The sequence below is a fragment of the Rhinatrema bivittatum genome, chromosome 1, assembly GCF_901001135.1.
Source record: "Rhinatrema bivittatum chromosome 1, aRhiBiv1.1, whole genome shotgun sequence".
Classification (NCBI taxonomy): domain Eukaryota; kingdom Metazoa; phylum Chordata; class Amphibia; order Gymnophiona; family Rhinatrematidae; genus Rhinatrema; species Rhinatrema bivittatum.
In genome coordinates this window covers 349,333,445-349,357,436 of record NC_042615.1, presented here as the reverse complement: position 1 = coordinate 349,357,436, position 23,992 = coordinate 349,333,445, and the positions used below count along the sequence as shown (strand labels likewise).

Sequence of the window (23,992 nt, the reverse complement as noted above, 5' to 3'; positions counted from 1 at the left end):
TGTGAGGGCAAGCAATGCACCGGCCCTAAAGCTTGGTGTGTGAGCAGGCACTACACACTTTCAAAAAGTTAATTTTCAAAATGGCCCTGTTGCTATCTTCCCATTGGGAACTATTTAAATATCACTGGTTAATGACAAGCTTGACGTGTCCACACTGCTGGTACTGCATGATCACATATGGCCGGTTAGTAATGCGTTATCCAGATTGTCTGCCACAGTTTGTCTTGAGCCTCTCACACCTCAACCAGAAGCAGTGTCCTGTACATGTTGCTGGCCAGGCATATATTCCCTGTGTTGGGGCTCACAAATTGGTTTCTATGGAGGCAGGCAGGGATATTCGCAATCACACCATAAGGTACCATTTTTTCAGCTATCTCAGGTGTGGCAGCTCTTATTGTTTGCTTCAAGGTTGGCAGCCTGCTACACAACAGTAGCCTTAGCTCAATTGCAAGGACCTGGCACGCAATTGTTGGAATACCCAGATGCAATTTAGTAGTCCAAAAAAGCTGAGCTACTTTTGGCTACTGCTATCCTGCACATATACTGGCCCAGAACAATGTGACACACACTTAGGCTAGGCAAATTGGCCCTTAAGGCTCAGGGAAAGGAACCAAGCTACCTTATCCAGTCTTATATACAGTCTGGGTTGCAAGTCAGATCTGCAAGTGACAATGCTATGACTGATGGCTTAAATCTGTCTTTGCCGCAGGAGATTCTGGGTATGGTTGCAGGACCTGGCTTCTCACCCCCCCCCCCCCCCCCCCCTCCTCCGGTTGCCATTCCCAACACGCCGGCAGAGACGAGGTACAACGAGGCCTTATGTACTACCCGCTGTGTCATTGAATGTACCTTCAGAGTTCTCAAAAATCGATTTTTCTGTTTGGAGAAGAAGGGTAGACCTTTAACAAATGCCCCACCCAAAGTTGGAGATATAGTGCTGCTCTGCTGTGTCTTCCATAATCTCGCTGTACGCCATGGACTATGAATGGATATAGTTCAGGATCTCCCCCTGGATCCCCCATGTGTCCCCACATGAGCCAAGGACAGCACGCTGAGTGGCAGCCAGCTTCACCAAAACCTTATACATTGCTACTTTGCCTGATGGGCCTCACCTACCACATCCCCTTTCAGGGAAGGAAGGGCAGTAGACTGTTAGCTGCTGCTCTCCTCGCTATCATTTCTTTCTTTCTCTCACTGCTTCTCTGTTTGGGTCACTGTGTAACAGAAAACATGTCTTGACAATGGAGTCGTACAGTGTACTGGAAAAACAGTTGTGAAAGTAAAGATGACATAAAATATATGTGGCTGCCATAATATGTTTTGCCTTATAGTGACACTAAAAGAGGCATGTGTAGCACATGGGTTTGTGAATGCCTGCCAACACAGTGTTCATAGTTTGGCCTAGCTAGCACCATGTGGCTTGCCGGCCCTCCCCTGCAGACTCCATCCTAGTGCTCACATGTGGATGAGATAGTGCTACAAGTGTGATGCCATCTCAGCTGGTCCTTGAGCATGGACAGCTACAGCTCTAGAAATGCTGTAAATATCAAATAGCTCTGAAGCTTAAAGGCACAGCCTAAAGGTGTAGGGGTAGACAATTAAAGGTTTCAATGACAGAGTTCCTATTTTACTGCCTCATTCCATAGCTGACAAATGTGTGCATGTGAAGTTATACACCTGTACTGGGTCAGTTTACTGTCACATGGGCATGCCAAGACACAGCTGTCACCACTGTGTCACCAGTTTTAGAGCCACTGCTGACTGTTTTCCAACTGGATCCAAATTTCCAGAATATGTTGATCCAGTCCTGGTCTTACTCCCATGCATGCAGGTATTGATAGTCTTGGTTTTGCTCAGAAAAGCTGTAGGGAAATCTGATGAAATTCCTGCATGTAATGTGTTCCAAACCAGGACAGGATTTACCTGGTGCCACTCCCACAATGCACACAGGTCTTTCCAAGGTAGCATACCTCTTGATGGTTTTATGCACCCAAACACACGTGCACCGTATTACACCTACCTATGCAATTTGTAAATGATAGTGTGCGGCAGATGAGGGCCTTGGCTGTTGTGATGTCATGTAGGTTCGATTAGCTTCTCGGCGAGCCTATACCAGGATGCACATCCAGCTCTGTGAAGGCAGGATTGTGAATCATATGGTATCCTGCCTTCACTTGTATTTTCTTATGAGCTCGGAGATGTCACTGTCACCGTATAGTTTCCTAATGACTCTAAGAGCGTACACATCTCTCCTGAGCAAAGGGTGACGTCATAGAAGCCAATGGTTAGGTGTGTTGGAACCTCCTGCCTTCAAATCAATCACCCGTCACAGCTAGCCTTACAGAGATATTGAGATGTCTGGGTGCTGCAAGGCCCTTGACCATTATGGCTCACTGATAGTCATGTGGCGCAGCTGTATGTATGTTCCCAGAAAATATGCAGAGTATTTTGCTTTGAGCAATAGCTAGTATCTCTTACAGTCCTGGTGCGATCTGTTACCACCTTAAAGTACATAGGCTGAGCACTCCTGCGCCAAACAGTTTGCAGATAATTCTGTTTGCAACATCACTCCACATGTTTCCGTGGTTTAATGGTTGCAGGCCCTTGCTGATCCACATGCCTGTCATGATTTGTGGGGAATCAGGAAGAGCTGCTGTCCTCTATGCTGTGCCTCATGTGGAGTGTCACTTTTACAGTTAGTGGTGAGCATGACAGGTGTGCTCCTACACTCTGAAAGATCTGCTTTGTGTAAAGCATTAAGGCTACATAAACTGTTGTCAGCTGATGACTTAATGAGCTTACAAGCTGCCTCCATAGTACATGGCACACAGTGCTGATTATATAGCCCTACTGCTCCCAGAGGTCCCATGTGGTTGGCATGATGGCTGATGGCCTTTCTGTGTTGGTCTCTTGCCAGACACACATTTAGTGCCACCTAAGGCCTTGAGGAGCCCATGTCAGTACCTCAGACAAAGTAAATGTCATATATGCCTCTGACAGATGTTTTATGTGGCCAGGTATACATAATCAGTGCCAAGGAAGGACTCAGACTACCTCATTAGCAGTTATGGACAAGTTGCCACAGTGTGAATTAATGACAGACATTACAGGAACATACACATTGCCCATGTGTGGGTGCACAAAGTGCTGCAGGTAGTCTGTACTCAAAAGATGTGTGCCAGTGTGCGACTCTGTGAATGACATGCTGTGTTACCCTCTGTCAATCTGTCTCTAGGGCTGCTGTTCTATTAGGAGGTCCCTCCCTTACCACAGCAATCCATACCCCAGAGCGGGCAGTGTGCGTGCATTCCTTTTGCACACACTGCTTTTGGACAGCAGTGATCGAGTGCTTCCACTCTTGAGAAGGGGTGCCTCTGAGAGTTGACAGTATGGGCTGCAGTATGCATGGCCTAAGGCCTTGTACTCTAAAGATTTCTCCTAGTCCGCTCACTGTTTATAACTAGCATTGAGAGAGGGGCGGAGGTGTGAAAATTGTCAGGGTGACACATCAAATATGCAGTCTTACAAGTATGCATATTAGTTGACATTTGCCTGTAATGCAACCCCCGCCACAGAGGCTTTTCCACCTGGCACTTGGAGTGGGCCTAATAATCCAGTTATTTGGGGGTGTGCAGGCTACCCAGAGCTTAAGCTGTCACTGAGGCTTGCCACTTTAGGGAGGGAGGAATTGGGTGTTACGAATGGGCTCAGGTCAGGAGTCGTGAACACCACTAACAGGAGTGTCTCAGGGTGGAGAAAGGCAGGACTGCAGAAGAGTCTAGATGCTGGCTGGTGCAGGCAGGGATGAGTGAACCCTATGGGCAAGTGGGAAGGTGGAATAGGCAGACGGAGTCTAATACTGGCTGGAGATACCTGATACCAGATGCATGAAGGTAAGGGTGAACTTGAATACTGGAACAGCATGAAGGTATGTGTGAACGTGAATGTAGGTAAAGGTGTACAGGAAACTGGAACTGGGTGCTGGTAAGGATGAATTCAGAAAGCGTGCAGGTAAGAGTGATAATGGCTGGAGATATAAGTGACTGAATTGAGGAAACAAGACTGACAAAGAACTGGACAGACAAACCAGGACAGCACTAACATTGAACATGAAACACATAAGCCCGAAGGCAGCAGAGCGAGGCAAAAGACCCGAAGGCTACAGACAGACTGAGGGCCCGTAGGCCACACACACACAGCAGGCAGAAAGCCCGTAGGCCACACACAGCGGACAGAAGGCCCGTAGGCCACACACACACAGTAGGCAGAAGCCCGTAGGCCACACACACACACACAGTAGGCAGAAGCCCATAGGCCACACACACACTCAGTAGGCAGAAGCCCGTAGGCCACACACACACACACAGCAGGCAGAAGCCCGTAGGCCACACACACACACACAGCAGGCAGAAGCCCGTAGGCCACACACACACACAGCAGGCAGAGGCCCGTAGGCCACACACACACAGCAGGCAGGGGCCTGTTGGCCACAGACAGCAGACAGAGGGCCCGTAGGCCACAGACAGAAGGCGGAAGAGGCTAGAGCAGGGAGCCCAGACGAGCTCGATGCAGAAGCTTCGATGGAAATGCTAAGCAGGGTTATAAAGGGAAGTGTGGAACATAGAGAAGACAAGAGGAACCAGTCAGGAGAGCATGCTCGCGGGGGACCTCTGGTGGTGAGGCGGCTGCCTAGCAGCCAAGGTCGTAACAGGTGTTAAGTTGTCCATAGAATGTGGGTATGCTGGGATGGCAGGAACATGGAGGGGCAAGGACTACCTAATGGCATCAATGTTGAGCTGATTTAGATGAATGGTTTAGTTGAGCGTTTAGTGGTAGCATGTAGTGAGGTGCCAGATGCAGGAGGTTGTGTGTGTGTGGGAGTTGTTTTGCTTGGCAGGTGGCAGAGGCCTGGCGGCAGTCCTCTTTGAGAGTCTCTCTCTGTAAAGTCACTGGTCTCCTTAGACTCCTCTCTTTTGACATATCATGCACAGTAGACATAGAAGCTGCCACCCAAGGTCACATCATTGGACACTCACTCTTTCCTCTGTATACGACTGGCAGGGTAGGGCTACCTTCTTTCTGCCATATGTAGGTCAATAGCTTTCCTGTGCATACAAAGAGGTGGTACGGCCATATCTGCTGTAGAATCTAGTAGACAGGTTTTGCTTAGCACGTTCAGTGCTTCACTTGTACACTTATCAACCTTTCTCTTCGACACCGCTATGTACTTGGTGACTGTTGGAAGAGAGTGTCAACTGCTGTGTGACAGCTAGGGAGGAGAAGTGAGGGAGTGTTGTCGTGTCGAATGTTCACAGGCCAACAGCAGAGGCCTAGAGGGCTGCTGCTGTTTGGGACCAGGCAAACTTCCACAGACTTGCTGGCACCCCTGTACTGGCATGGCTTGGGGAATCTGTATAATACGTGTAAGGTAAGGATGACCCTGAAGTCAGTCCACTACAGGGATGGCAGGCAGTCTGTGGAAGTCTGCCTGGTCCCAAACAGCAGCAGGCCTCTGCTCTTCGCCTGTGGACATTCTCGACACGACAATACTTCCTGACTCCTCCTTCCTAGTTATCACATAGCAGCTGTCGCTCTGTTCCAACTATTAGCAAGTAGACTTCATATTTGGTTTACTGTGAAAGGTACAAATGATTGGGTACAGATAGCTTTTGAGTCATGACAAAAAGTGAGGGGGCTGAAGATCAAGTCTTGTATGATGATGACTCTAACTTCCTCTTAACACCACACAAGCTCTACATGCACACAATAGCTCTTGCTGTCTTTCTTAAGAGCAAACACAGAGTGTTCAGTTGTATGGCCTAGCCCTTATAGTCTTGCTTGCTACATAAGTGGCTACTTGGAAGGTGCCAAGGGCATTCTAGCATGCAAGGTCATATGGAGGGCACACCTTGTAGCTAGTGAACCGTTAACACAAAAACCACACAATGAAAGAAGCCAACTAGGAAGTGTATTTTTCAAAACAGTGACCAGTTTATTAGGGAAGACATGTAGTCCACTATTTGAAATCAAGTCAAAGTCTTTAGATAATTGCAATCTGCAAGGACAAGATAGCAAATAGCATAAAACATTGTAAATTATATGACTAGTTCATTCTGTGTAGACCTGTACATGCATTGTTTGAAATGGCACCATTACATATACAGGCTTAGGATCTTATCCTTTTGGCACAATCATGATTACAATAAAGACCATGGAAAGCAGAAGTGGCATCCCTAATAGCTACAGTACAGCTCTAATGTTGGAGCTGATAGGAGCCTTGCTATGCGATGGCTAGGAAAAGGCCTCAGACAGCAGTGTTAAAAGCATGTACTTAAGAGGACAACGTAAGGGCCAAGGCAGTAGAGTTCAAATGAAGGCACCAGGACCAAAGAGCGCAGCATGAAGGCTGGAGGCAGGAGGCCTAGGAGGAAACAGCAGCATGGAGGCAGGAGGCCCAGGAGAGAAGGTACAGCAGCATGGAGGCAGCAGCAGCATGAGCTGAGATAAGACTCCAGTATCTGGAACAGGAGATGAGACATGATGAGAAGAGGCAGTAGCTGGATGCCACATCAAGGAGGATGGAATACAGGCAGAACATCAAGGAGGGCTTTAGAGTTTTAGGCTGCTGGAATACACAATGGCTGACAGTAGGCCATCCCTTCTGCGTGCTGGCACAGGAACTCTGTAGAGAGGTTGGGCCCATTAGGCTTCTTTCATCTAGCCGGCAAAGGATTGTCGGTACAACTCTTATTTGGCATTCAATGCCATCACCTTTGGTCCTTTATGGCCCCTTGCCACGTCTTGGCTTGCCACTTGGGGGGGGGGGGGGGGGCGGCATGTCTTTTGGGGACCTAACCCTCTGGCATCTGTCAGCCCAGGGACCGCTGCGGGATGTGATCTCCAGTAATGCTGGGGAAAACTGAGATGGCTGCTCGGGCATCCTTGGCAGGAAATGTCAGCACGTTCATCATACTATTGACTGCTGCGGCCAGCGTCATAACATTCTGCTTGTTTGCGGCAGTCTGATCTCGCAGGATCTGGTTCTGCCTGTTGACAGCCCTCCTGAGGTGCACTAGCTCTTGCCGTTTTATGTGTCTGAGGTGTACCCCATAACTCCTTTGCAGCTGGTCCAGTTGCTCGTGCATGGACTTCTCTGTTGGTTGTGGGGGTGTTGGTGCTGATGCCAGGCCTGTTGCCGGTGGTGGTGGTGGTGCTGTGATGGTGGTGTGAAATGTAGGAATTTGAGCCTCCAAATGTGACTCTGGGCTGCTCCTGCCAAGGGCGTGGTGCTTCAGGCTGGCGCTGTGATATGCTGGCTCGATGATGTGACGAATCTATTGGCTCCCACTCAAGGCTCGGTTCCTCCATGAAGCCAGAGAGGTTGAGGGACAGATTGAATGGGCTGGGTAAACCCAGGGTTGCAGCATCTGCAGTGGCTCCTGAGCCTTTGGCAGCTGCTGCTGCTGCTCCTTCTCCTCGCTCACCAGGGCCTGAACATCCATAAGTAAGAGCCTGTGCAAAAAGGCTACTGCGTTGCTGATCTCTGGGGCTTCGTGGCCGGGACTGGCAGCTTCGTGGGCAAGAGCTATGGGAACAAAACATAAGACATAAGTACCAATGGCAGCAAGTATCATTTTTTTCATTTGGCATCAGAGGCGTACTTTCTTTCTTAGTATTGTGAGCATCTTATGCCAAATGATGTATACTCCAGTTGCTGCCTGCCCATTTACATGTGAGGTGTACTTACCGGCTGTAGCTCACATGGTGTCTGGCCGCTCAGCAATGCCCTTGAAGACATCTGGTCCCAGCCTTTGCACGAGGCGCTCCTCCATGTGGGTGAGGATGTTGGGACAAGGGGCTCCTCCTCTGTTCCGCCATATGTAATTATTTCTGGCCGCCACCTTGGCTTTTAAATATCTTGATGTCCCAGTACCTCTGGGCCACCTACTCCCCGCTTCATTGGACTCTGCTGCCCCTAGAGATGCCCTGGAATATGTTGCACCATATCTGGCCCAATACCATGCCGGTCGAGATCCGTTTACAAACAGACATCAAAGCCTTCAGAAAACACTTGAAAACATGGTTATTTAAACAAGCCTACAACAATGAGAAAGGAGAGTAATATACAGTGACAAAGAGAAAAAACAAAAAACGATCTGCAGAACACTCATGCACTCTACCCAACCTACACGGGTATATATTCCACCTTTATTTTTAAAGTTTTAAATATGCTTGCTCACAATTTAAAATATGAGACAATAAAGAATGGACATGAAAGAACATAACACTCACAATTATGAGTAATTATAAACGAGCTATGTTACCGTATAGTCTTGGCACTTGTTTAGTGATAGATTTTATCTGTTTTCCAATATTAATATTGGTGCCTTCCTGTAAACCGTTATGATGGTACTTAACTTAATGACGGTATAGAAAAGTTTTTAAATAAATAAATAAATGCTCCAGGACCCCTGCTGTGACATTCTCACTATCCTGGACACTGAACTTGATAGCCGTGAGACGAGGACATCCAGCTGCCTGGTTGCCGGAAGGGGGTGCCGCTTCCGGAGAGGTGTCCTTTATTTTCTCACTCTCCCTCCCCCCCCTTTACCCCTGCCCTGCCAACTCCTTCCCTTCTGCCCTCTCTATCCCTAGCCTGCCATCCTCCTCCCTCCGTCCTCACCTGCCTATCCTATTCTCCCTCCCACCGCCTCCTATCCCTTCCCTCCTGCCTATCTCTACTCCTGTCCCTACTCCTACTCTTCCTTCCCCTAGTACTCATGCCCTGATCCTCCCGTATCCTTTCCTCTCTTCCCTGTTCTCATGCCTCTCCTCTCCCCTCCCCATGCCTCTTATGCTCCATCCTCCTCAGTCTTTCTCATCACAAGCACAACTCCTCCACTCACACCACTCCTCCACGCCAAAAGACAGATAGACAAACTGGACTAACAAACAAAACTTTCATTCCAACAAAGAAGACAAAAGACAAGGTAAAGAGAAACAGATGGCAACAGAAGACCAGGCAACACGCTCACATAATCGAATCAGAAAAAGCTCCTGCTGCCACTAAACCACTCACCAACTCTCCTCTCCTCTCTCTCCCACGCCTGACACCTCCTCAAAGAGGCAGCTGCAGGAAGCCAGGATATATAAACTGAAAATATAACATACCATGCACTAATTTACGCTAGCCGTGTAAAACGGCATGGCACGCGGTGATGCTACGTGCGACACAGTGATGCAACACGCTAAATCAACGCACCATGCACTGACACAACCCACCATATGCTGACACAACACGGCGCGTGTTATTTACCTATGTGTTGCGGCAGGCTGTAAATTAGCTTAACCATGCCCTTTTTTTTTTTTTTTTTTTTTTTTTTTTAAATCATGAGCGCTCTTTTCGCTATATTTATAGCAATTTGATGAATCTGGGTCTTAGTTTTTTACTCTTTTTTTTATTTACTGTATGTAAACCATTATAGAAGCTCTTATTCTTGATTGACTAGATTATTGTAATGGATTATTACTGGGTTTTCCGATTGTAGCTACAAGAATGCTACAATTAGTGTAGAATCTGTACTGTATCTTGCTGCCAAGATACAAGTACAGATTAAAGAAATATGACCATGTGACACCTTATTTAGAAAATTACACTGACTTCCTATCTTCCACTACTAGCAGGACTCGGAATCATTCACTACATATACGCTGACGATATACAACTATTCTTACCCATTGTAAGCACCATTGAAGAAACAATGAAACTAGTCAATATGTATCTTGAAATAATCAGACAACTCCTAAACCAGATAGAACTGGTAATTAACATTGACAAAACCGAGTTCTTACACCTTGAATGAAAAAAACACTCACCATATACAACCAACACTCATAACCAAAAAAATTCAAGACATTGAGTTTGCAATAAAAACAAGAAATCTAGGAGTAATAGTTGACCCTGAACTAAACATGAAACACATTTCACAGAAAATAAAGGAAGGATACGCAAAACCTATGATCCTGAGGAGACTAAAACCTCTTTTAACAACAAACAATTTTCACACAGTTCTACAAATAATGATATTCGCAAGCACAGATTACTGTAATTCCCTGCTATTAGGACTACCTCAATCTACGAATCGGCCACTACAAATACTGCAAAATTCCGCTGCTAGAATTTTGCCTGCAAAAAAAGAAATGACCACATTACAGGAACACTTGCTGAAATTCATTGGCTTCCAATAGAACAAAGAATACAATATAAGGCATTATGTCTAATCCATAAACTAATCCACGATGAAAAAGCCGACTGGCTTAACACAGCACTACGCGTCCATGTTCCACAGAGAAACCTGAGATCTGCTAATAAAGCTCTTCTAACCATCCCCTCTGTCAAATCAGCACGTCTCACGCAAGTAAGGGAAAGAGCACTGTCACTGGCTGGTCCCGTACTATGGAACACCATGCCACTTGAAATAAGACAGCAGAGAAATTTGAAAATTTTCAAAACCAATCTGAAAACCTGGCTTTTTAAACAAGCTTTTTATAAAGATAAAGAGAAGGAGAAAAACAGATGATGAATAAAGATGCAGTAAGTTAGAAGCTGTTATTTTTAACCTACCAATGCATAGTAATGGTAAAACCAAACCGCCTAAATGTTCCCAACAAACAAACTTAACATACACACAGTTTATAATTATGAAATGTTACTGTACTATGATGGCACATAACCAATTTGTAATCTATACCACCCATATGTTTCATTGTTGTGCCCTTATGTAAACCGTTGTGATGGTTATCTAACTTAACGACGGTATAGAAAAGTTTTTAAATAAATAAATAGTTTACAGTTGCATGTAAAAGCTTAAGCACCTTGGTCAGACTGTATATATCAGTGAATCTCTAAATGAACAGAAGCTGACACAACCTTAAAATGGTATAAAGCTAAACACATCTTGCTGCAATTTTCAGTGTAATTTACTATTTGCTGATTTTAACAGATTAAAATAATAAAAATGTGAATACAGTATGTGCAAAAGTTTGTACACTCTTCCAGTTGACTCATTACTACTTTTTTTTAAGCATTGTTTATCTCGTTTAAGCTTTCAGTTAGTCGGGTTAGTCCATGGTTGAACAAATACTGTGACTATCTTGATCTGTCTACTTTTAAGAATCATGGGCTCCTCAAAGCAGCTGTCTGAGCATTTACAAATGAAGAATATTCACTCTTACAAAGTAGGAGACGGCTATAAAAAGCTTCTAAATGTTTCCAGCTAGCAATTTCAACTGTCAAAAACATTCAGGTCTATCCTGTAAAGTGCGGCCGCGTTTACCCCGCTCCTAACCCACGTTCTACTCACTTTCCGGCCGCGTTAGCCCTTCCTGCGATCCACAACCTCCTTTAACCTACCCTTACCGCGTCCTAAAATCCCCGGGCAACCCCTTCCGCACGCGGCATGCATATTGCATGTAAACGAGCGAATTAGCTATTCCCTAGCATCCCGTAACCCGCGCCCCGACTATCGCTATTTTACCCTGCCATTTTGCCGCGCGTTTAACCTGCTAACTTACCGCCTACCCTTACCCCTGCGTTAGAGGCAGGGGTAAGGGTAGGCGGCAAGCTTTCCCCCAGCCCCCACTCACCTGCCCTGGCCGCGTCCATGGATGCCGGTCTCTCTCTGTTTGGCTATTACCCGGAAATATTCATTTACTATGCTCCTGTCAGAAGAATATAAAGTGCAACATAAAGAAAAATACCCATCTTTGCTTAATACTAAATGATTTCCTGAGTCCACTAGAGCAGGAGTCCCCAAGCTATAGCTCTTGGGCCATATCTGGCCACGGGGCAACTTTTCCTGGCCCACAAACCTTCCCTGTTTGTGGGTGATTTGGCCCAAGAAGCGCAAGGGCTTTTTGTTTGTTTCACGCACAGCAGCAATAAGGGCTTTGAATGCTGGTGGGGTTCCCAAGTCCTGTGCAGTAGCACAGTGAAGGCCCCGCAGTACGGGTATGAGAGAGAGAGAAAAAAAAGTGTGGAAGCGTGCTGGGCAGACTGGATGGGCCATTTGGTCGTCTTCTACCGTCATTTCTATGTTCTATGTTTCTATGGAGCACCAATGAGGTGAGAGGGATGTGAACATTAGGGGGAGGGAGGGTGAGAGGAAAGGAGTGTGAATAAGGAGCGAAGGGGGAAAGAATGCAAATGAGAGAAGGCGTGAGAGGAAAAGAGAGTGGGGGAGGGAAATAGTGAGCAAGAGTGTATGGGGTTGAGTGGGAGAGAGTGTATCGCAAACGCCACCACCCTACCATTCACCTCCCCTCCCCCCCCCCAGGGAGATGCTGAAAAAGGGGGAAGACAAGTGGTAGGGTTCCCTGGGGTGTGGTAGAGGTGCCATCCTGTTAAAAATATTTTTATTGATACCCTATCTGCCATATTTTGGTAATCCTGCCCTCTATCTCCCCCTTTCACAGCATTTGAAATCCTGAAAGGGCAGTCTCCAAGGGGTAGTGATTTACCCCCTTTTTCTCTCTCTCTCCTCCCTCCGGTCATCAAAACTTCAAGGGGCCCCCCCAGCTCGCTTGGTATGTGGCCCTTCACTTTAAAAATTTGGGGACCCCTGCGTTAGAGCATGGTTGATTTTACTGAATTACTGAATTATATTACTGAAAGGGCTCTTGAACTGAAAAGACTTTTCAGTCATGGATGGGGAACTTGATAGTTTGTTTTACCTTGTTCATATTTTCTCAAACAACATTTCAGCAGAACAAGTAGAGGGATGAGTTCATAAAACTTCCCAGAATATATTGAGACTTTCACTTTCCAATCCCTGCCTCCTTATTTATAATTGACAGGGGAATCTTGATATGTGAGCAGTGTTAATAAAGGACAGTCTATAGTGCATTAGCCACCTGTAGTTTCATGCTTCCAAAGGGAGCTGTGGTGAAGCGCATGGGAGGAAGGCATGGTCTTTCGGACACATCTCATGGCCTCTGTCTTTTTTGTTTAGAACCATGTGTATGCAGTGGGCGGCAATGATGGTGTGGCTTCCCTCTCTAGTGTTGAGAGATATGATCCACATCTGGACAAATGGATAGAAATCAAAGAGATGGGTCAGCGGAGAGCTGGTAATGGGGTTAGTGAACTCCATGGCTGCTTATACGTTGTTGGTGAGTAGAAATATTTTATTTACCTTAAAGCAAACCCAGAGGTGGACACACTTTTCTAGGCTGCACAGCAAATTTGACAACTGGACCCCCACAGTTCCATTTCACCCCCACATGCATTCACATATAGTCAATTCTGATCCAGACTTACCCGGGTAGAGAGGCTAGATGGGTCAGGTTGGTGTCGAGACAGCCCTGCTGAGAACAGTACTTGCATTGTTTGCCGCAATACTACATAATCACATCATAGATAATGCCAAGTAAACAACAAAATCAATGTTTCTTATCACGTATTTTATATATATATATATATAATGTGCAATTAAATCATTTAAAGCTTTGAAACGTGGCATAATATTAATATTGGCAGCCACTAGGCATGTGTCGACCCCACCACACCCTAGCACCCAGACCAGAAAACGTATCTTGGATATATAAGCTTTATTGTCAAAAATTTATTGAACAGAACTTCCTCATGTATCTAAGCCACAGAATAAATGATGACAAAACCGCATTGCCATCAGCCTTCAGTCAAACAAGACTGCCATCTTCTCCCAGCCCCCATGCCATACTTCCGAGCAAGAGAGTCTCCTGTGCCACCATTAAATGCAGACCACCAGGTCGGTTACCCTGCCACAGGCATGAGGTAGTGATGGTCTTGCCTAATGCCCACTACACTAACTCATCTGTGGCCTCCTGTGTACTGACAAAGCATGTTCTCCAAAGCCCCCTATAGTGCATTTATTAAAAAGATCATACTCAATATCTAATAGATATATTCTATTTGGTCTTCTCATTTATTATTTGCCCACAAGTGCAAAATTTGCCAAACTTTGAACCCAGACACCAATCTGACGATTCACTTTTTTATGCCTCCATTTCTTTAAATTAAGGCCACTCCATTTAATCTATGGAATGGAATAAGGAAGCTAACTCAACCATGTCCGTTTTTATCAAATGTATCAATTATCTACATGAAAAATTTCCAAGCTCATTTCCTCCTAGTTGTATTATTATAATCTTGGGTCTGGTGGATATATCCCTTCTGTGTCATAGAAAAGGTAACAGCTGTTACCAGCACATGCTGTGCTTTCCCATCCAAGAAATACAAGCCCCATGTGAGGCCAAGCTTAGATGAAGTCCATAAGAATGGACTTGAGCTCTTCTTATTCTTCATTTTTATCACCTTTCCTCCTTCTCCCTTCTATAATTCTAAATATGTCTCTATGTTTGCTTTCTAATCTTTTTTTGAAAGGTACACACTTTCACAGTTATGATAAAGGTGTCAGCACTGAGGGTCCCCTAGATGCCTTGGTTGTCTCTGCTGAAGACCTGTGTGGGCTATCATCAGAGAAGCTCCCAGAATTAGATGAATCGGAGGAGCTGTCCAAACTTGAACTTGACCTTTTCTTTCACTTCCTCTTTCTCTTCTATTTGCCTCTCTTGGTTGGTGCTGCGACCCTAATGGCATTGCCATCTGAATCCCCTACCAACTCCATGGTTGCACTTTTCCTCGGGGCACTGCTTGTTGGTCTTACTAGTGACTTCATGTGTCTCTATTTCACTGCGGGCTTGCGTTGCACACTCCATTAGACGTTCTTACTATTGAAACCTGATGGGGGTAGAATGGGGTATTTGGGAACAGCCTCTGCAGTCAGTTCAGACCCGTGCTCTGCCTTGTGACCCATGGGAAGGAGGGGGCCAGTGCCCTCAAACGTGGGGGATAGGAGTATGCCCTGAAGTAAGAGGTACATTGGAGAGCCCCATTATGGCATCCCTGTCGCCATAATGGGGAGATTACAAATAGCCATATAAATCAGAAACTCGTATAGTTGCAAAAAATGAGACCTCATATACGCAGGACTAGTGTGTAACTCACTTATTTGTGGTTTACAATTTTTGCTCTTAAACCACTAAGAGTGATGGAAAACGAGATGCCCGTTCAGTTTTTAATCATAGGTCTCTTGAATCCTTTTTTTTTTTTTTTTTAACGTTTCCTTATTTTTTTATGGTATGCATTTAAAATGAAAGCTTCTCAATATAAACCATAGACACTTAGTTTTTTGACTAAACAATGAGTCGTGTGGAAATGCACTGCCCTACATGATTCGTGTTTCGGAAGATTTCCTTCCTCAGGGGCTCAAACGACATAACAATAATCTCTGCAAAGAGAAGACATAATCTGAGATATAAATGTAAATCTCAAATAAAACAAGGCGTTGTTAAGCATACGATACATACGTGTCTTGGTTAGAACAACCCGCTTCTCATCACACACTTTATAACAGCAGTTAGAGCATTTCCCACTAGGATCCGCCATTTTGATTATACTTATTTATACAGTATAATTGAATCAAAGAAAACTAATAGGAAAGCGGCAAATTCAAATAGACCAATTGGCTTGATGTCTATAAATGACAATGAAAAAATCTTAACCATGAACAATGTGCGAATCAAACAAGTGACATCCACTCTATATTATCATTTATACCCCGTGGAAAACTGGAAGACAATTGGAAAATCCTAGCGTTCTTAATAAATTAATAATGCCTTAATATCCCCTCCTCTCTCGGAGGGGATGATTGTATCCAAAATTGTCCAACGTAATTGGTCGAAAGTATGTTCATATTGTAAACAGTGTTTTACTGTGGGCACATCGTTTACTTGTATTTAATCTACTGCGGTGTTCTCATAAATTTATTTATTTATTTATTTATTTATTTATTTTGAAGGTTTTGTATACCGATATTCGTTAGGAAAACATCACATCGGTTTCCATAGAACTATAAAATAGCCAACAGGGCTTTACAATGAACCTGATACAATAAACAATGAACAGGGGAGGGGGGTGAGGGAGGGGGCCGGGAGGAAGGGGAGGTGGATTAGAGGGTGTGGGAAACCAGGGTTATACTGTACATATGGGTTAACATAAAACATATTTAAATACAATTATAATTAGCATACATTATAGTTAGTATAAATATAAATAATGTACTTTGAAAATTAGGAGGATGGAGTTAAAGACTGGGTATTCGAAGGGGCCTAGGGGGGTAAGGGTAGGGGTAGAGGGTGGAGGTGGGGTAAGGAAAGATGGAGTGGAAAGAATAGGGGGCTCATGAATAGGCTCGGGCGAACAACCAGGTCTTGAGGTTCTGCCTGAATTTCTTGAACAGGTTTCAAGGCGAAGGTGGGTGGGCATAGAGTTCCATAGGGATGGTCCAACTAGGGATAGCGCACGTTGCTTGGTGGTTTTTAGACGGAAGAGTTTGGGAGAGGGTGTGATAATGCTTGCGGTGTAGGGTGCTCTGGTGGGTCTGGAAGAGGAACGTATGTGTAAAGATTCTGAGAACCAGAGCATGTCTGGATTGTGGATGGCTTTGTGGATAAGAGTGAGGGTTTTAAATTGAATTCTGGCTGTGATGGGGAGCCAGTGAAGTTGTTTGAGGTTGGGCGTGATGTGTTCTTTTCTGCGGGTGCCAGTTAATATCCTTGCAGCTGCATTTTGAAGTAATTGCAGGGGGGCAAGGTTGTTCTTTGGGAGACCTAAAAGCATGGCATTTGCATAGTCTATTTTAGATAAAATAAGGGCTTGTAGGGCTGTTCTGAAGTCATTGAGGTGCAGAATAGGTTTGAGTTTGAGTTTTTTGAAGGTGTATAATTTGAAGTAACAGTCTTTGATGTGGAGGAGATAAATTTCTGTAGGTTGAATCGTGGTGTGTCCTATGTACAATTGTGGACAAGGGCAATATAACATGTAAACAACATTTTGTGAGTTAGTCGGTTGTGAACAACTTCTTACGATACACTTTAGTTATGGAGTCTTGCCAGGTGTTGCCTTCAAGCGTGGTGAGACATAGGCCGCAGGCTCCACAGGAAAAATGGCCTTTATGATGATTCTTTTCTGTAGCATTAAGAACTGGAGGTAAAGATGTGCGAATTACTCTATTCCTAATGTTAGGACCCTTTTTAAAATAAATCAGAGGCTCATCAGAAAAAACGTTATGAAACTGAAGCATGTGCCAGGGCTGCTGAATATTTTGGGCTTATCAGAATGTTGTAGTACCCAAACGTTTTGAGCTGCCAAGCCCTTGTTATGATATTCTAACAATGCCAGTCGATGGGAATATAGTGCCCACATAGGCCATTTTGACTATAAATAATGGATATCCTTGCTCGAAAAATTGTAAGGCTAGTACATAAGCTTGTGTTTTAAATTCAGTAGTAGAAGAGAGCAGATATGCTGGATTCTGAAAAATTGACTCACTGGGAGACCATTCTTGAAAGCACACAGGTGAAAACTGATACATTAGAAAATTGTTATGGTCCAGTTGCTTCCAATAAACTATGGTCTCCAATCCATTTTCACTTTTGAATATCAACATGTCCAGAAAGGAGATCTGGTACAGACTTGAGTTCATAGTGAATTTTAAATGTAAGTCAATGGTGTTTAACCAGTCAAAAAATTGTATCAACGATTCTTCTGTAGAATTCCAAAGAAAAAAGCGGTCATCAATGTATTTTTCCCAAAAAATAACATGAGAAAATAATTCTTGTTCCAAAGCATCCATGACTAAATTGGCTATTGATGGGGCTGCTGAGGGAACCCACGGCAATTTCATGAGATTGAATGTAAAAATCCCCATTACATTTTTTAAAAAATTCTTCTTTAACACTAAATGTGCTGTAGCTATCACTGATGGAAAAGTGGTCTCAATGGTCTTAAGTGCAGTCCTATGGGAAACTTTTGTGTAACGAGAAATGACATCCATGCTAACTAGAATGGTATTAGCAGAAAGAGGTGGAAGACTTTGTAATTTGTTTAGCACATGGGTAGTGTCTTGTTCGTAAGAATACATATTTTTAACATGTTTATAAAAATGTGTCCAGGAAAATTGCCAAAGGTTCCAAGAGAGATCCGTTACTTGAATTGATAGGACGTAAAGGTGGATTCTCCAGCAATTTATGTATCTCAGGAACACTGTACATTATCGGTGTTCTAGGACAGGCAACATGTAAATACTGCCATTCCTTTTTAGTTAGAAATGGAGCATTTTCCTCTGAAATGAGATCATCTATCATAGTTTGGTAATTGTAACGTTGGATCTATCTCTAAAAGCTAATAATATTTTGTATCTGATAAATGTGCAAATAACTCATGTTCATAGTCTATATGACAGTAGATTAAATATGAGTAAACTTGATGCGCCCATAGTAAAACACTGTTTACAACATGAACATACTTTCAACCAATTATGTTGGACAATTTTGGATACAGTCATCCCCTCTGAGAAAGGAGAGGATATTAAGATATTATTAAATTTTAAAGAATGCTGGATTTTACAATTGTCTTAGTTTTATTTATTTATTTATCTATTTATTTATTTATTTAGAATTTTTATATACCGACATTCTCGATAGACATATCGAATCAGGTCGGTTTCCATAAAACAAAACAGTCGCTGATAAGGCGTTACATAGAACATGAGAACGTAAATATAAAATACAGTTTCTGAACATAAGAACGTGGCTATTAGATAAATATCAATAACAAGTTAAAGCAACTCAAACAAGTTTTCCACGGGGTATAAATGATAATTTAGAGTGGATGTCATTTGTTTGATTCACACTCCTTGAAGTCCCATCTCCACCCGTCACCTCGATTGGACTTCATAGGAGTCCTGCTAGACATGGATCAGGCAAAAGCCTTTCTGCTGCGATCCAGGGCAGCAGTAATCTAACAGAGCCAGCAGGTTTCACTTGGCACATGTTGAAGCTCTTGGGCCACATGGCTGCAACCGTCCATGTCACTTCCTTGTTACATTTACACATGCGCCGAGCCCAATGGACCTTGAGGTTGTAGTGGCACCAGGCCATGCAGAAACCTCCGGGCTTGCATCTGAGTGACTCCACCTCTCCGGGATTCTTTGTCCTGGTGGCGGGCTCTCTTGAATTTAGAACAGGGAATATTCTTCCAAAATCACCCTACCCAAATTGTCCTAACCATGGATGCATCCACCCTGGGGTAAGGGGCTCCGCACCCAGGGCTTATGGACCACCCAGGAAGCACGGTGTCAAATCAACTTCCTGGAGCTGCGGGCGATCAGGTACATGCTATGGGCTTTCAGAGATCTGCTGTCCAGCAAAATTTTCCTGATACAAAAGTTTGCTTACTGTAAACGGTGTTTCCCGTAGATAGCAGGATGACTTAGCAATGCGATCCCACCCTCCTCCCTGGACAGCCCTTTACTCATTGTATCTCTTCTTATGTTTCTTCTCTGTTCGCTGCTCATATGAGGTTTTCTATCAACTGAGCAACTCGGGTAATTGCGCAGGAATGACCATGCAAGTGCACAGAGCAGAGCTCTGTATCTGTGGAGAGAGTTTCCGCCTTGGGCCGCCAGGGGGTAGTCCCAGATAGCATGGCTAATTCAGCCTGCTATTTATGGAAAACACCGTTTATGGTAAGCAAACTTGCATTTTAAAATGTAATACAGAAAAGTTATTACTCAAAGATGCAGAGTTTTAAATATTTTGAGCAGAATTTCCCTAGACGTACATTGTAAGAGTGTCCCTTCCGCCTCTTTCCTTACTCCCCTGGCCAGACTTCTTTCACTCTGCCCTCTCAAGCCCCGACTCATCTGCTTCCCACTATCCCTCCCCTTTCCCTTTAGGCTTAACTCTTTCACTCTATCTTCACTCCCCAGCTCTCCACTCCCAGAGTTTGACCCCTCTCTCATACTGGCCCTCACACAGGCTACATCCATCCCCCTCCCCATACATGATCCCTCTCTCTCTTGTACACACACTCATACCCTCATGCAGACTCCCTCTCACACCCACACATAGGCTCCCTCTCATTTGCACACACCCTCTCATACTGGCTCCCTCTCTCTTGCACATCCACCCACACAGGCTCCCTCTCTTTCGCACACACACTCTGACAGGCTACCTGTCTCTCTTACACACCCCTGCACATATGCTCCCTCTCCTTCTTGCACATTCATCCACACACCTTGACACAGGCTCCTTCTATCACAATAAACATGCACCCTCACTCTCTCATGCACACACCAGCGCCCAATCTCTCACTCATATACACAGTTCCTCAGTCTCTCCACATTCACACAAACACACACCCACCCTCATACAGGCTCCCTCTATCTGGCACACACACCCATGCACCTTCACATAGGCTCCTTCTCTCACACACACACACACACACATCCTTGTACGTTGGCTCCCTCTCTCTCACCAGGCCTATCAGATCTTCCTGCACTCATCCCCCAACTCCTCCCCCAAGCACATATATTTATGCTATTTCTCCTCTTCTGGCAAAAGCAGCTCTTCAGGGATGGGTTCCGCTCGTGGCCGTGGGTCTGTGAAATCTTTGCCGCAAGTGCAATGGGCTCTGCTCGTGGTCGCTGGGCATCAGTCAACTTCGCTGTGAGCGTGATGTGCTTTGCTCGCGGCTGCCAGGCTTGTGAAATCTTCGTCATGAGTGGGATAGGCTCTGCTCATGACCCACTGAGCCTCTCTTCAAATTTTGCACCAAAAATTGAAATTCTGCGCATGAGGGGAATTATGTGCAAATTCTGTGCCCTGCAGTAGCGCAGAATTCCCCCAGGAGTAAAAGTCTGCAAACTAGATGGGTTTTTCCATCTTTATCAGCTATCAGATGTGTGCTACTGTGTCATATATTTGCATGCTCTGGCCTCTGTTGTATGCAAATATATCTCATGTATATTTATTATGAATATCCTGAAAGCCCAATCTGAGTACAGATTTGAGAACTTACTGCGTTAAATTGCCTCCTTTTGTCTTTTAACAAAAGATGTAAAGGACAGCCCAGCCCAACAGGTGACCAAAAAGGCCGATTACCAAAGAAATTGCTGTTATTGTGAACAGGTTCACTAGAAGGAACCAGGCCTGCAGCATTAAATACAAATATTAAACTTTTTAAAATTAATTTAAAGATTTATAAACCAAATAATCAGTGTAAAACAATAAAAGTGATTTACAATTTACACACACAGAATTTGGCCCTTCTAGGTACTTCTTGGACTCCCTTTAACCTTTTTTGTTTCAACTGTCAAGAGGAGCCTAATTTAGCAAGGGTTATTTTTAAAAATGAAAATTCCCTTGACAAATCCTTGTTAAAGCGGATCCATTTCTTGGCAGCATTTTCCATGAAGATCACCATTTTCAGAAGCTGACTGAGCTTTGGGGTTTTTAAAAGGACAGAAGACTTACATAATCTAGTGTCATTTTGCAGGTGGATTTGATGACAATTCTCCACTGAGCTCAGTTGAACGGTTTGATCCACGTGCCAATAAATGGGAGTATGTTGCAGAGTTGACCACTCCTCGAGGCGGTGTTGGCATAGCAACATTAATGGGCAAGATCTTTGCAGTTGGTGGTCATAATGGCAATGCATATCTAAACACAGTGGAAAGCTATGACTCACTGATGAACAGGTAAGTTTGGAACAGTTGGTATTCATTTTTGAGCCAGCAGCAAAGAAAATTCAGTGTCTTATATGGTGGATTATTCAGTTCTTCATTTATTAACTGATGATATATTTACCTCTGGTACACTTTCTAGTTTTTATCAGAGAACCTCTGTAATGCAAATTTAAGTTAAGTCAAATGAATTGATATGATTTGGATCGTATACAATGGCTATCAAAAGTCTTCATACCCTTGTAAATATTTTCCACGTTTTGCTTGTCAGTGCATCAGACTTATGCATTTAAATGAGGATTACTCATCAGCATACCATACTCCATACCTTTCAAGGCCAAATATGTTTTAAGGAAGGATAAAGCATATTTGTATCCAAAAAAACAAAATAAATCCAATGATTGGATAAGCCTTCAATCTCCTTGGATAAGTCTCCATCCCCCTGAATCAAGCATCTTTGGCAGCAATTACAACTGAGTTTGTTGGGATAGCTCTCCACCAACTTTACACACTTACATTTGTCAATATTAGACCATTCTTCTTTACAAACTGGTCAAGCTCTTTTAAATTCCTTGTAAAGTTGATGAGCAGCAATGTTCATCATCCATTGTTCACACAGGCCTTCCCCAACTCCAACTCCATCTAACTCCCTTCATGCAACAAGCTCCGCTAGCATTAGTGTTAATAACCACCTTTCACAATGTTATTTATACTTGTATATAACTATCTGATCTTCATTTCCTCTCTCATTCCAAGTTATTGTTTTCCTTGTTATATGTAACTGCTTTTCTGCACTTTTGTTTAAATGGTAAAGTTATTATAATTTCACCCCTGTTTCTTGTGAACCAGCATGATGGGACCACCGTCCTGAATGTTGGTATATAAAAAACTTAAATAAATAAAAATAAATAAAAATCATGCAACAGATTTTTGATTGGATTGAGGTTGGAGCCCTGACAAAGCCAGGACATTTACCTTTTTGTTCCTTAGCCACTCAAATATAGTTTTGGGTCATTGTCATGCTGAAAGGTGATCTTCCACTCCAGTTTTAGTTTTCTTGCAGAGGGCAGCAGATTTTCCTATATATTTTTCTGTACTTTCTCCAGGTGGATTTGATGACAATTCTCCACTGAGCTCAGTTGAACGGTTTGATCCATTGCTAGGGACTTAAAAGATCCTTGGGTATGGGCCCATAGATCATTCCTACCAACACCATTCTCCCCCCCCCCCCCCCCCCCGATAATTAACCTGAAGATGTAAAGGTAACTGAGACACAGGGTCACCCACCCAATATCTTCTCATCTCTTCCCTCATCCTTCCCTCCATCCTTTCATTTTATCCCTTCCCATCTTTCTCCTCTTCCATCTCTGGTCTGTCTCTTCCCACCCCCTTCTCCCTTCCCACTAAACTTCTCAACTTCCCATCTATCCCTAGAACTCTTTCCTCCCTCCTTTTGCTGTTCTCCCCATCTCTCCTCTTCCTTTCCACTCTTCTCCCATTCTACTAACTCTACCTCTCACTTTTTCACACCTTTGTTCTCTTTTCCATCTTATCTTCTTCCACTCATTTCTCTTCTTCCCTTCCCAGTCTACCCTTCCCCTGTTTCCTACCTCCATTTTGTATTTTTCTCTCCCCTTTCTTCCTTCCCACTTGGCCACTTCAAACTCCCAACTCCAGTGTGGTGCAGTCCATCTAACAGGCACTAGTAGATATGCTCTGTGCTGCCAGCTTTGCATCTATCTCAACAGCAGAGACAGGGAGCAATCACTATAGTACAGGCCACGAGGACTCAGAGCGTGCACAGTGCTGTCTGTCCCTCTAACTCTCTCATCCTCCTATCTATGCATTTCTGATTTGAAACAGGAAACATGTAAGTAGAAGAAGTAAGGAGCCAGAGAGTCCAGAAGCACTGCATACGCTCAGTCTTTGCAGCCTGTACTATAGTGATTGTTCCCTGTCTCTGCTGCTGAGAAGCCGCAACACTGAGTGCAGCTACTAGTCACTGTCAGGTCAGCCGTCCCACATGAGAGAGGAATTTGGGGTGACAAGCCATGGTTTGGGGGATTTTGCCAGCGTACTATGCACAGTGGATCTAAAAAACATTGTGTGTTTTTGTTTTTTTATTATTTACTGGCACATGAGAATCAGGACACTGATTATGAGATTCTGGGTATGGGTATTGTGTGCTGAGACCTAACAATGTCCCAGATTTTCTCCAATCATTGAGCCTTCTATCCTGACATGCTCTAGCCTTTGCCAATTAGACACATACCCATAACATAATACTGCCACCACCATGCTTCACAGGAGGGTTGGTGTCCTCTAGGTGATATGCTGTCTTGGATTTGCACAAACAAAATGTTTTG

General features: G+C 44.1%; 1 protein-coding gene across 9 annotated transcripts in view; it reads left to right on the top strand.

The window, feature by feature from the left end:
- KLHL8 (kelch like family member 8) overlaps positions 1 to 23,992 on the top strand; it is a 202,917-nt gene that overhangs the window by 141,040 nt on the left and 37,885 nt on the right. For all 9 annotated transcript variants that reach the window (XM_029599660.1, XM_029599629.1, XM_029599644.1 and 6 more), the window contains 2 exons: positions 13,011 to 13,170; positions 21,440 to 21,641. In XM_029599660.1, the coding sequence (XP_029455520.1) occupies positions 13,011 to 13,170; positions 21,440 to 21,641 (362 nt within the window). The remainder of the gene's footprint in view (positions 1 to 13,010; positions 13,171 to 21,439; positions 21,642 to 23,992) is intronic.